Genomic DNA, 12,775 nt, shown 5'->3' with positions numbered 1-12,775 from the left:
CCTACATTAATGTGTATTTTTTAATTTTATAGAATATTATAAATTGGGTTCATTGATCGTTTTTGTTGTTTGAGTTAAATAATTTATTGTTGGTATTATTTCCGCTTGAAAAAGTTTTTTGCACTTCCGTTTTTCTGACCTTAAAAACTGTGTTATGCTACTATGATTTTAAACAAACTTGTCTAAATAGCCTTTTGGATTACAGCGACTATAAATAGTGTAATTGCAGAAATCAGGGTGGTATTATATTCACAGGTCAATGAAAAAAACTTGTATATATTTTTGTGTCTGCCCTTTAAAGTCATTTTCTGCTATTTTATAATCAAAAACAATCATAAATCTTGTCTAGTCAAAAAGTCATTGTTAGCTTTTATGCCTATTTAAGAGACAGATTTTTTCTGTATAATGATTCGGATTGGGAGGAACATACAAATTAAATTTCGCTATTTGGTGCGTAATTATCGAACTCGCGCAGGTTTTTGCAATACAATATACCTATATTAAGTAATAAAAATTTTAAACGGTCATTAAGTCTTTATGGAGAACATTACATATGTTCGGAAAGGACTTAAATTCCTAATTCAGTACTTTTAAAAATATTAAATTCTAATTTATTTTCTTATAATGTGACTTTTTAATGTTTTATGTTTGTAAAAACAAATTTGGTCCATACATTTAATAGATTTCTTCTATTCTTGCATACACTAAAAATGAGAAAAAATGAACATATTCGTAAAATCAGCATGTAGTTTTATTCTAATTTTTGAATTTAGAAAAGAAAGAAACAGTTTTTTCTGTAATTAATTAGATAAGAAAAATGAGAATCGCGTAGGATAACCCAGACAGAAAAATTTTTTTGGCCGATGTTATTAGTATTTGTGTATTACATAAATATTGAATTGCTCAATTTCTTGAACAGTTAGGATGATTGAAAAATGAATAGATCTAAATTTCATATTTTGAAGAGTTATATTTCTTAAACAATAAAAAGAATATTCTACAACTCCGCATATGTTTTTGCACAATTTTTGAGTTTTTTCCAGCAACTTCACATTTAATTAACTATCATGTATATAAAATGAATAAATGCGTCATGGTAATTTTCCTTAAACATTCTATCATTATTCAAAATGATTATGTATTTACTAAAATTATTTTTGGACTTTGGATGTTGGGTCAAACTTCATCTCAGCCATTATTTATAACTTATAAAGAACGGTGTTTTACGTATATGTAAAATTATCGAATCACTCAGAGTTTCAGAATCTCATTGGTTTTTCTCCTATGTATATTTTCTTAAGCTTACTATCAATTGTGGCGTAGTTAAAAGCTTGTTTCTTTTTGTTGTTCTTATGGAAGACCACTTAAGAAACTAAAAATTCCTTTTTCACAATCATTAGTAAGACCTATAGTGAATTCAATAGCTTCTAACACGTTCTTATTTAGGGTTTAAGCACACTTCCCACCCCTTTTTATGGGTCGACATTGCTTTATTAATAATAAGTAGTTAGGTAAGATTATCTTTTTATTCAGTCGTGTACTACAAATTTTGTTCCATCTATTCAAACCGTGCATGTATTTTATAAAAATCAGGGCTTAAATGTCTGAAATGTGGCTTGTTAATAAAATTACTCTCGCGCTGAAGTAATTTGGTTGGGTTGGATGCTAAATTATCCGCGTAATGAATGCAGCGAGATGTAGGTGTAACTTTCTTTTATTGACTTAAGAAAATATGAAATAAAAATGTTTAAAGGTTACATTATTGTTACTAAAGCCGGCTTTTCATGATAAAAACGTTTGAAATGGTTTAAGATCATCATTTTTATTGCTGGAAGGATTTGTTTTTCAGTGTTCAGATTACTACAAAATATTTTTTACGTACTTATGTATATAAAAATTCTATCGAATTCATTTCCGTGATAGTAATATTTTTCAGGTCAAAACTAAAAAGTTGACTTAAGTGATCTTTATCATTTTCTTCGTACGATCCTTATTATGTCGAACATGTTTAAGTTATTGATTTGTTAAATCAAATTTAAAGTATAAAAAACGAATAAAATATCGAGAAAAAAGGCCTGTAAAAATATATTATACTTCATGCGACCGAAAATGTGTTTGGCACGAGTCCCTAAACTTCCAGGACTCGCCTGTGGCTTGCTCTAAAATTTATTTGGTCCGCCCTGCAAAATACTACTTCCCGGTCATATCGTAAATAAATATTGAAATATTTAGCCTCAGAAATAGTCCTGGACGGATTTACAATTTAAAGGCAGGCTTTAAGTCCTTTATTATTATACATCACAATTTTTTTAAATATTCTCCCAACATGTTGATTGAGTGTTGATCCACTCTTAACATCCAAACATTCAATAATTTATTTTCGTCGAACCGTAGACAGATTAAGAAGTTTTTATCCTATAAGTCAGTTTTATTAATCCACATCAAACCAGTTTTAGGTAATTAACCACGAGTACAATTTATTTTGGTTTTGTTGCTTATAGTTTCGTTCATAAGTTCATATATTTGCGTTTATTTACTACAGACAAAATTGTCTTAGTTAATGTTCAAATGTGCATGTTTATTACATGCAAGGCTAGTCGATAGGTGTGGATAACATGTACTTAGCTGTAACAGTAGGTGGATGTTTTTGAGGTAAACACAAGTTTTCACTTTGCGGTTAATGTTTCGTTAATTTCGCTTATTTGTACTAAGTACCTTTACAAGTAGATTTAAATAGTAGAAACTGTATCATTTAAATAAACGTAAATTGCTCTTATACTGGCAATAGCGCTATAATGATGCATCAATAGTCCAGTGTATTGATAGATTTACTCTCGGATTTAGCTTTATAAAACTGACTGATATAATACAATTTTCTATTTGTAGATGTATTATAAACCTGTTAGTGACTTAAAAATACTTTGAACTTCAAAAGGTGGGAGGGTCAAATAAATATTAGTTTGTTTCAACGAAATCCTACTGCGAAATGCAAATAAACTGTTGGAAATTCCAATCATGTTAAGCTGAAAGATATTATGTTTTGATCCTTGATAAGCCCTTATGATAGAGTAGAAAAGCTATATTTAAAAATCACAGTTGTCCGAAAAAAATTGACAAGCATGTCTTATTCAGAAGATTATTTTATAAAACTTTAGTATTTACACTGTTTCTCTAGAACTAATAATACCTCTGCTACATCGACCTAAAGAAATCGACAAATTTTTAAATTGGTCCCTTGAAATTGCAATGATTTCTCCACTGAACCAACTACTCTACTAATTTATGATATCCCTTCGTCAAATCCAAACGTCAAAAAAGCTCACCCTGTAAAGTTAATTCGCATAATTAGTACGTTTATCATTAACTGCTATGGATAATTAGATGACGCAAGAATGATGTCATTATTCATTGTATTTTTTGGTGAGGTGTTTATTTCATATTAAACTATTCAGGGTATTGAATCGCCAGACCGAGATAATATTAGATGGTATTCAATTTACATGAATTTTCCTGTAGTCAGTCCGCCAATGCAACATTTTGTATATGCTCAATTGTATTAGATCTAGGCGGTATTTTTGTCATCATAAGGAAAATGAATTAAGTATCGTCGAATCAAATTTAAAACCATTTTTAAATGTTTAAGTCCTTTTTGAAAATTATCATTTTTCTAAGTTCTGTTTCAATAGTTTTAAACAACCATCATATGAAATAAAAATACTCCTACTTAAGATTTCAATGGTGGTTCTAATAAATACATAAATAGTATTTTTCTCGCTTCTTATAATTTTTTAAGATTTGTTTACTTGTCTAAATTATTTGTCAATGCAGACTTTAGGTATAATTTTTATTTAAAAAACATAATTCGGAATATACGCTCCATCTAGGGTCATTGGTTATGTTATCATGCCACCTTGAACCAGCATATTATCATTTTGCAAGTTCCTGTTTTAACCATTTTATTGTTATTTGTTTATTTATTATCTCTTATAAACTATTTCTTTTTGTTACAAATTATGCAGTCGTTACGAGTTATGATCCGAAACTGTAATATTTTAGGGATCCAACATGCTGTCGGTGGTTTGGCTTCCAAACCCGAGAGGGATTTATTGATGCAGGACTTTATGACAGTGGAAACGACTAACTTTCCTTCCGAAGGCTCCAATCATACGCCAGCTCATCATTACTCAGATTTTAAATATAAGAACTATGCTCCCATAGCTTTTAGGTATTTTAGAGATTTGTTTGGAATTCAACCTGATGATTTTCTGGTGAGTTAGTCATTGTTTGTTTCAAAGTATTTTTGAAAATTTATAATGATTAAAACTATTTATGAGAACGTACCATAAAAACAACTCCCCCTAAAGTTGATAACGCTGAACAACGTTTCGTAATGTCGAAATGCAATTTTGAAACAACTAATTCTTCTGATAAAGTGGTTGTGGTTTGCAGTGGTAATATATTGGCCTGTGAGAATAGAACTTACGCAAATGTTTTTACGACGTGTCTAGATTTGTATTGTTTGATTTCAAACATAACCCACTTTTGCAAACAGGTACTTAGAAATACCTATTTACAAAAACTTACCGGTTGAAGATCTATGCACGAATAAGCTATATACAAACTGTCTCATAAAAAACGGGCGAAGCCATAACTTAGTTATTTATGAATAGCATTGAGGAATTAAAAATCAAATAAAATCATATTGTTCAGACTACTAAATAACGCCAAAGTTGATTTTTTTTTTAATTTAACTTTTTTTGCTTCGAGTGTCAACTTAAGAATTTTAAAAAGAACTCCATATTTTTTTAATAGAAAGTAGTTTTCCGAATTTGGTGATGTATGAGTTAATGTTAAAATAATTTTTAACTGAAAAAAATTCAAAAGTTTTATTTCTTTGAGTACTAATACATTGTCTTGAATATTACAAATAGTTTTTTAAAAGATCGATAGCGTCGTAAGTTGTCTTCTAAACGTATAAACTTATTATTATTATTAGATACTTCTTCACTAGAAAAATGAGTAGAGTAAAGACGTACTGCTTCACCGAAGTTCTTAATGCTTTGGAAATATGCTTTAAGCATATCTGTAAATTCAGTGTTAATTTTTAAACATTTTCAATTGAAATTGACACTTGATAATTGTCGCCAATAATAACACCAAAATAACTATTTTCATTGCATTAAAGAACTAATTTACAATTATCAGGCTTGCAGCATAACTGTTCACAGAAAATTATGACGAAGAATGATGTGGTTTCTATTGTTAAGAGCGGTTTTATCTTGTCCCTTCTCCCTGGGTCTTAATGGATTTCACCTGTCCATGGCGCCAGGCATCTTTGCACAGGATAATACAATAAGATAAGATAGAATAAAATGCAGATGATCACAGGATAACATAAACGACCCCATGGTAATACAGATGGCCACATAACGCATTTTGTTAAGATTTTTCCATTTTTTTCGGTTAAAAATTGTCTTAACATTAACTTGTCATACATCATCAAATTTAGAGAAATTCTTTCTATCAAAAAATATAAAAAATACGAAGTTCTATTTAAAATTTTGAAGTTGACACCTGAAACAGAAGAAGTTGAGCTTAAAAAATCAACTTTGACGTTATTTAGTAGTTTGAACAATATCATTTTATTCGATTTTTAGTTTATCACCGTTCATAAATAACTGAGTTATAGCTTCGTCCAATTTCTATGAGACAACCAGTATAATGTCAAGATTATTTACTCTATAGACGTAGCTTACTGCGCGTATGAAGCTTCGAAAATTATTCCACATAATTTTTTCTAATAATATATCTATAAGGTCAATGAAAGAGTGATTATGTTCACCTTCATCTTGAAAAAATAAAATTTTACTTGCGCGTGACCAAATTAATCTCAAATATCTTTTATTTTAGTTGTTAAGTATCTAAGTTTACTTAGCAAACGACGTCTAATCCTATATGTCCTTGTGACTTGCACTTATAATGTTGTCAATGTGTTTATGATCAAATCTCATTTTCTAGATCATAGATTTATCTTTTATTGCAGATGTCAATGTGTGATTCGCCTTTAAGAGAATTATCAAATCCAGGCGCTAGTGGTTCTATATTTTATTTGACTAGCGATGATGAGTTTATAGTAAAGACTGTTCAACATAAAGAAGGAGAATTTCTTCAAAAACTTTTACCTGGTAATATTTTATTCATTTCCCGTTAAGAATGTAGTGCTCTAAAGGCTTTTTTGTTTTAATTTCTTTCAGGTTATTATATGAATCTTAATCAAAACCCTAGGACTCTGTTACCAAAGTTTTTTGGTTTGTATTGTTATCAGTGCAATAGTAAAAATGTGAGGCTGGTTATAATGAATAACTTGTTACCTAGTAATGTAGTTATGCATCAAAAATATGATCTTAAAGGAAGCACATATAAACGGAAGGTGAGTTAATTCAGGTGAAATAAAACAATTTACAAACGACACATATTTTCTATAATTTTTAAATATCTTTAAATAACCAAATTAAAATAATTGAACAATAAGTGGTAATTTTAGGCTTCAAAAGCCGAAAGACAAAAAAGGTCGCCCACATACAAAGATCTAGATTTCATGGAACATCATGCAGAGGGAGTACTAATGGAATCGGACACCTATAATGCCTTAATGAAGACTATACAACGAGACTGTAGGGTGTTAGAAAGTTTTAAAATTATGGACTACAGTTTACTACTGGCTATTCACAATTTAGATCAAGCCCAGAAAGAAAAAATGGTAAGTTATAAATGATTTATAGGCTTATATGATTGTTGATAAATTGAAGTTAATTGGAAAATCACTGAGTAATAATTATTAGTTATTTCCATGATGCAGATATGTTTCTTGAAATATATCAATTCAACATATCAATCATGAAACATATTTTCAAATAAAATTTTATAGCACATCATTCAATAATTGAATATAGCTGTCCATCTAATTGCTTATTAGTTACCACTATCCAAGCAGATTCATTGGCAAATGCATTCTAAAAATGTACTGCTCTTGGTTGTATGCTCGTAATTATTGACTATAAAATCATTTCGGGAACATGTTATCATTAGTAAAATATGCCATGTTTCACGGCGAGTTTATATTATTCAAATTTCCAAGGCGTTAAACATAAATTTTCAAAGTTTATGAGTCCATCCAACAAAAGTATTCATTCTAAAAGCCATAATTTATAGTAATTTGTAACATCTTAACCATTTTTCTTAGGAAAAGAAATCTCACACTAATCTCCAACATATACCGCAAGACGGAGATGTTGGCGGACCGAGCAGTTTGTTTTTGCAAGAGGAGCATGACCGGGAAAGAGAAGACAGAATAGGGGCAGCTGCTTTAAATAGAAGTCGGTCTATTAACAGACAGAGACTAGTTGCACATTCCACAGCAATGGAGAGTATACAGGCTGAATCTGAACCTATAGATGAGGACGATGATACACCGTAAGTATTAAGTCCTTAACTACAAACACAACAAAAATTATCCTTAACATTTTAATTTAATTATAATTTAACTTCCAGGCCAGGTGGAATTCCAGCGAGAAACGACAAAGGAGAACGTTTGCTTTTATTCATTGGTATTATCGATATATTGCAGAGTTATAGGTTAAAGAAAAAGTTAGAGCATACCTGGAAATCTATGATCCACGATGGGGTAAGTAGCACTGGCCCCAGATATAGACCCAATTTTGAAATAAAATTGTAGTTATAGTATTATATTTTATTCCAAAGTATAAGTTACTTTATGTGAGTCGTATGGATTTAATATCCTTCCACTGCGCAATTTAATGTCCTATATCCCTCACATAACGTATCCTTGTAATCCCTGGTAAAACAAATGTCTATTATTTAGAGTTAATAAAATACTATAATAACAATTCTACGTCGGTGTTTTAGGATACCGTTTCGGTTCACAGGCCCAGTTTTTATGCTCATCGTTTTCAAAAGTTTATGGCGGAGAAGGTGTTTAAGAAGATTCCCTCGCGTAAGTACTTTTTAATATATTCCTCTAATACTTATAATATGTCCCCAATACTGTGCAGCGGGTGTATTAATTGTATTGAGTACCTACCTAATTAAATGTTCGGAGGAAATATTAACTTTTGTGTTGTATTTGCAATCTTGTTGATTTGCAAGTGTCCAAGTCAATCCAATTTGGAAGAATAAACTAATTCTGTATAATCATAATTGTCTAATTTATTTCTTGCCAAAGATAGTTTAGAAATTTTACTCTTATTATTTATACTTCTATGAAAGCGTTACAAATTTTATTTACTAAAGTAGTAAGCGTGATAATTTCACTCAATAGATAAATCTTTATATTGGGGTTAGATTAATACCAAGTTTCAAATACCAATAGTGACACTTTTGATACTGTGAAACAGATATTGACATAATATCTGAAGGTGTTTAATTTTGAGATAACACAATAATGTGTTATTCAATTAGAAATAAAAATATTAATAAAAAATAATTAAAATTGGAATATTTGTTGTTTTCACTTCAATGAAGTTAAAATATATACCTCCTGACAATATTTGTATATCGGTAATCAATTATTTGCTGAAGCTTTATTAACATATATTTGACATACATCTTAATTGGACTTTGGAGTAAGAACAAAACAGTTGTGGAAATTAGAGTTTTAACGTTAAACTTCTCCTACGTATATTAAAAATAGAATATCTATGTTGCTCCTTCTAATGTATCGAAATTTGATTTAATATATTATCTGGTGCAATATTTCGAATATCTAAATGTCGATATATACATATCTATTTAATTTTGTAATCTCTAGGTGGTCACTTCCATTATTCGTCTTGTTGAAGTAGTGTTTCAAGATTTTGAACGCTTTATTGTATTAAATTATTGCTATACTTTTGTTTTACTACTAGTATACTTTTGAAAGAAATTGTCTTGAAAATTAAGTAAAAAAGTAAGCTTGAAACTTGATATTTCCTCCATTGTCACCACATTTTTATGTCATAGTTAGATTCGATGTTACTAAATGTCGTAACAGCCGCGCATATTTAATCCTGTTTACCTCTTTTTAATATAAAAACATATCTACGTTATTTATAAGCTACAAAGGTTTTCATTTAAGGAATAATAACGGTAATAATAATAAACACTTAAAATTCATTTTATTATTTATTGATATTGATTCGTTAATGATACTAATAGGGAGTCTATCTATGCTCCAGGCAAAACAGAAATCAATGCGCGTTATCATCTTATTGTGATGTCGGATGCAGGTGGTGTTGCCGAACCAATCCAATGATTTTAATTTGGGTGAGAAAACCAAATTACACATTTTTTCTCTCACATCAGTATGTGGCAATAAAGATCCATTGTTTTATTCTTTTTCCTCAAGGTAGCGAGGTTTCTTCAAAAAAATACAATGGACACTCAAAAGTATAAATCATCATTAATTAATGGCTGCTAGTATAGATTTGCTCCCAAAAGGATAGTTTTTGACTTAAGATAATAAACAAATAACGAATTCGTGTACACACTGCAAACGCAGAATAATTTAGCGATCGAAATTTAAACAAACACGAAGTAGCAATAATGCAGTGTGACATGTAGTAGTATCAAACTAAAGCTGAGAAATAATTCACTTTTTTGCCGTCGAGTGATTAAAACTAAGGAGTTTATATACTGTTTTAGCAGCACAGAGGCAATATTATCGACTAAATCATCTAGGTGGCAAAAATTGTCTTTACTAACAAAATTAATTTGTAAAAGTTATGTTGCAGATTCATTTCAATTCGCACTACTAGTGACGCCGATGACGTGCGGTGAGTTTTGTTTTGGCTGGAGTATTCTGGATATTTCTGCAAAGTGATCTCTCCTGGTGTTAAAAATATCAATAACCAATTTTCAATTCAAAACCCGAATGTGTTTCATTAGAATTTGAGAAACGGTACCAAAGTTATAGTCTACATAAGAAATACGAAACTAGTTTTTACAACAAGAAACGCTATAATATTTGCGATTGTTTAGGTTATGAGCTAGACTATGTGCTTTCAGATTAAATAGTTCTATAACTCGTGGAGTCTTTTTACCTTCAGCTGAGACCACTATTTCGATTTCAAAAATTACTTATGAAGTGTATTCCAGACAATAATAAATTGAAAGGATACAGATTAGGTTGGTTTAGATTAGTTGCACTCACAGATTTTTTTGTTTTTGGATGCTCGAATATATATAATAGTGTGCGAGTACAATTATAATGGATTAAATCCTAGTGGTGCCCCTGGGCCTGTACGATATATCGTTAAGCGACAATGTATTTTATTTGAGAATTTTTAAGGCCCACTTGAGCACCAACTTTAAATGGAAAGGACGTAAACTGCCCAAAAAGGCAGTGGTCTCACCGTTACGAACATTATGTTCAAGTAGTAGTATTGTAGGTACTCAGATTCTTGACCAAGCTCAATACAAATTGGCTGTTAGCCTGTTCTCTACTTGTGTGCATATTTAATCCTGACCTTTAAGCGATAGTAATTGTGCTGTTGGGTAGATCTCTGATTTTTGTGTGTGTTTTTAATGCTTCGTTGTAGTGGACATGCCTGAAATTAAGGGCAATCATCGTAAATTCCGCACCCTGGTAACGAGCTACATAGGTAAAGTTTTTTCACACATTGTTATATTGTTTTGTTCAGTTTTCGCACAATTAATTTTTTGTTCTTTTACTTGAGTTGTTTTAACAGATATTTCTGAAACACCCTATCTACTATAGCGACTTTTTAAATAGTAGGTAATTTATCAAAAACTTTTTTTTTAAATTTCAATCCAAACTATCATAATATGTTTTAAAATTAAATAATCTAAACTGTTTGTAGTAATGCAAAAATCAAAAGCGATTTTATTTCAGAAAATACCTGTCAATCCTCATGTAATTGAAATATTTGCTTTGTGCGGCACTGGCGTGACTAATTTTTTTTTACTGCTTGAGTTGGGCAAAGAATTAAAACGTTTACGTTTAATTTTATTGGGTTTTTAACTATTACAAGTGGTTCCACGAGTACTCTTGCCACATTTTTTCGTGAATATTCTTTGCATTTAATTTAGAACTTGTTTTAACAAATAAATCTGCCAGCGAATTAAGGTAATAAACTGTATATATATATGTTAATGTTTAAACAGCTCTATAATTTCCTCTAAGACTAATCTGTGTTCAAGGCCGCGCCTCAGTTTTTACTGTGATGGTAATAGAAGTGTATGGCCTTAACTCAGGTTGTTTTAATTTTATGTGGTTCTTTTACGGAAATTATAGATCAGTAGTGCATTTAAAACTTGCTGTATATTTTCCTTTGTTACCCATTTCTGCTTTTTTATGTGTTCTAAACTAAACTCTAACTTTTTGTTGGTTTGCCGTTTTGATTACTTAGTTCTGTTAAAAATTGGAGGTATTTTAATGCAAGTGTTCTTGTTGCAGCCCTGAAGCATTCTCCATCGAAACGAAAATCGCTATCCAAACCACTGAGGCATGAAGAGTTAAATAGTAGGTATACATTTCTAATTTTGTGAGATTTGGGTCTTTAATATTAATTTTGTTGATGTTAGGCTACTTGGTAGGTTTAATGATTTTTTTTTGGATATTCAAAAACTTTAGTGTACAATACTAATTTTAGGGAGCTTCATAACTTGGTAGCAATCTGTTAAATAATGCTGTAAGTAAATGCGTTGCATGTTACCGGTCACGGTGAGAATACGTTGGTTTGCAGGAAGATATTTACACCCAATTCAGATTTTATAGCTTGTTAGAAAGACTATTAAATCTGAATAAATCTTGTCGTTTTGGTAACATTCTAAAAGTAGAGAATACTCCCTGTCTCAAAATAAGGTACAAATTTCTGCAAAACTCTAAATTATTAATATTGCTTGAGAAAAGGCGGTTTTGATTATTTATTTCTCATTTACAAATCAAATTATATAGAAAAACAAAAGCTAAGTAATTAGTATAAGTTATGATTTTTTAAAAGATAGTTCAGAAGTTCTCAAAAGTTAATCCAATTTGGAGAGCACCAGCTGTTAATACAAAAGTTGATTTTTTACCATGGAAATTGAGTCGTTGCCCGGAAAAAATATCAAATCAATAAATTTAACTAAAGATGAAAAAGATGGTGTTTTAGAATGTTTACTAAAATATGCCGACAAGTCGAATAAACTTCAATGCAGTACAATAAATAAAGTTGGGAAGAAATTTGACATTACGCGTCTAACCATATCAAAAATGTGGCAAAAAACATAACAGCAATATTCTGATGGTAAAATTTCTGCAAAAGTTTCATCATATAAAAAGAATTATGTTTGAAAATGCAAAGATTTTTCGGAAAACTTGAAAAAAATCAAAACCGTGCTTTTGAATCAGCGGGGCATTTTTCGCAACTAGGCATGCGCAGTAGAAATACGAAGATCAACTTTATTCTAAAGATAAGAGGGTAACGATTTCAAACGTATTTCATTGACAGTCAAACGTTTCCTGGCTAATTAAAATAAGTTTACTCGCTTAGAATGTTACATTTCGATGGTTTAACTCAGTGGATATTTCGAAGACTTTTTTACTATTTTCATATGGACGAAAAATTATTTTATTTAACTCAAGAAAAACGTTCCTATTATGTCAGTCTAGGTGAAGAATTGCCTGAAAAAAATTGTAAAAGTAAGCAATTCATAATAAAAGTGATGTTAATGACTACAGTAGCAAGAACTCGATACGATATTCATAAAAAACGAT

General features: G+C 30.3%; 1 protein-coding gene across 1 annotated transcript in view; it reads left to right on the top strand.

The window, feature by feature from the left end:
• PIP5K59B (Phosphatidylinositol 4-phosphate 5-kinase 59B) overlaps positions 1-12,775 on the top strand; it is a 35,839-nt gene that overhangs the window by 6,612 nt on the left and 16,452 nt on the right. The window contains exons 4-12 of the mRNA XM_066397563.1: positions 4,057-4,268; positions 6,044-6,185; positions 6,255-6,430; positions 6,545-6,760; positions 7,244-7,473; positions 7,552-7,684; positions 7,927-8,014; positions 10,596-10,658; positions 11,474-11,539. Coding sequence (XP_066253660.1) covers positions 4,057-4,268; positions 6,044-6,185; positions 6,255-6,430; positions 6,545-6,760; positions 7,244-7,473; positions 7,552-7,684; positions 7,927-8,014; positions 10,596-10,658; positions 11,474-11,539 — 1,326 coding nt within the window. The remainder of the gene's footprint in view (positions 1-4,056; positions 4,269-6,043; positions 6,186-6,254; positions 6,431-6,544; positions 6,761-7,243; positions 7,474-7,551; positions 7,685-7,926; positions 8,015-10,595; positions 10,659-11,473; positions 11,540-12,775) is intronic.

The sequence above is a fragment of the Euwallacea similis genome, chromosome 15 (genome assembly GCF_039881205.1).
Source record: "Euwallacea similis isolate ESF13 chromosome 15, ESF131.1, whole genome shotgun sequence".
Classification (NCBI taxonomy): domain Eukaryota; kingdom Metazoa; phylum Arthropoda; class Insecta; order Coleoptera; family Curculionidae; genus Euwallacea; species Euwallacea similis.
The sequence above is the reverse complement of the archived record's forward strand: the minus strand, read 5'-3'. Positions and strand labels throughout refer to the sequence as shown.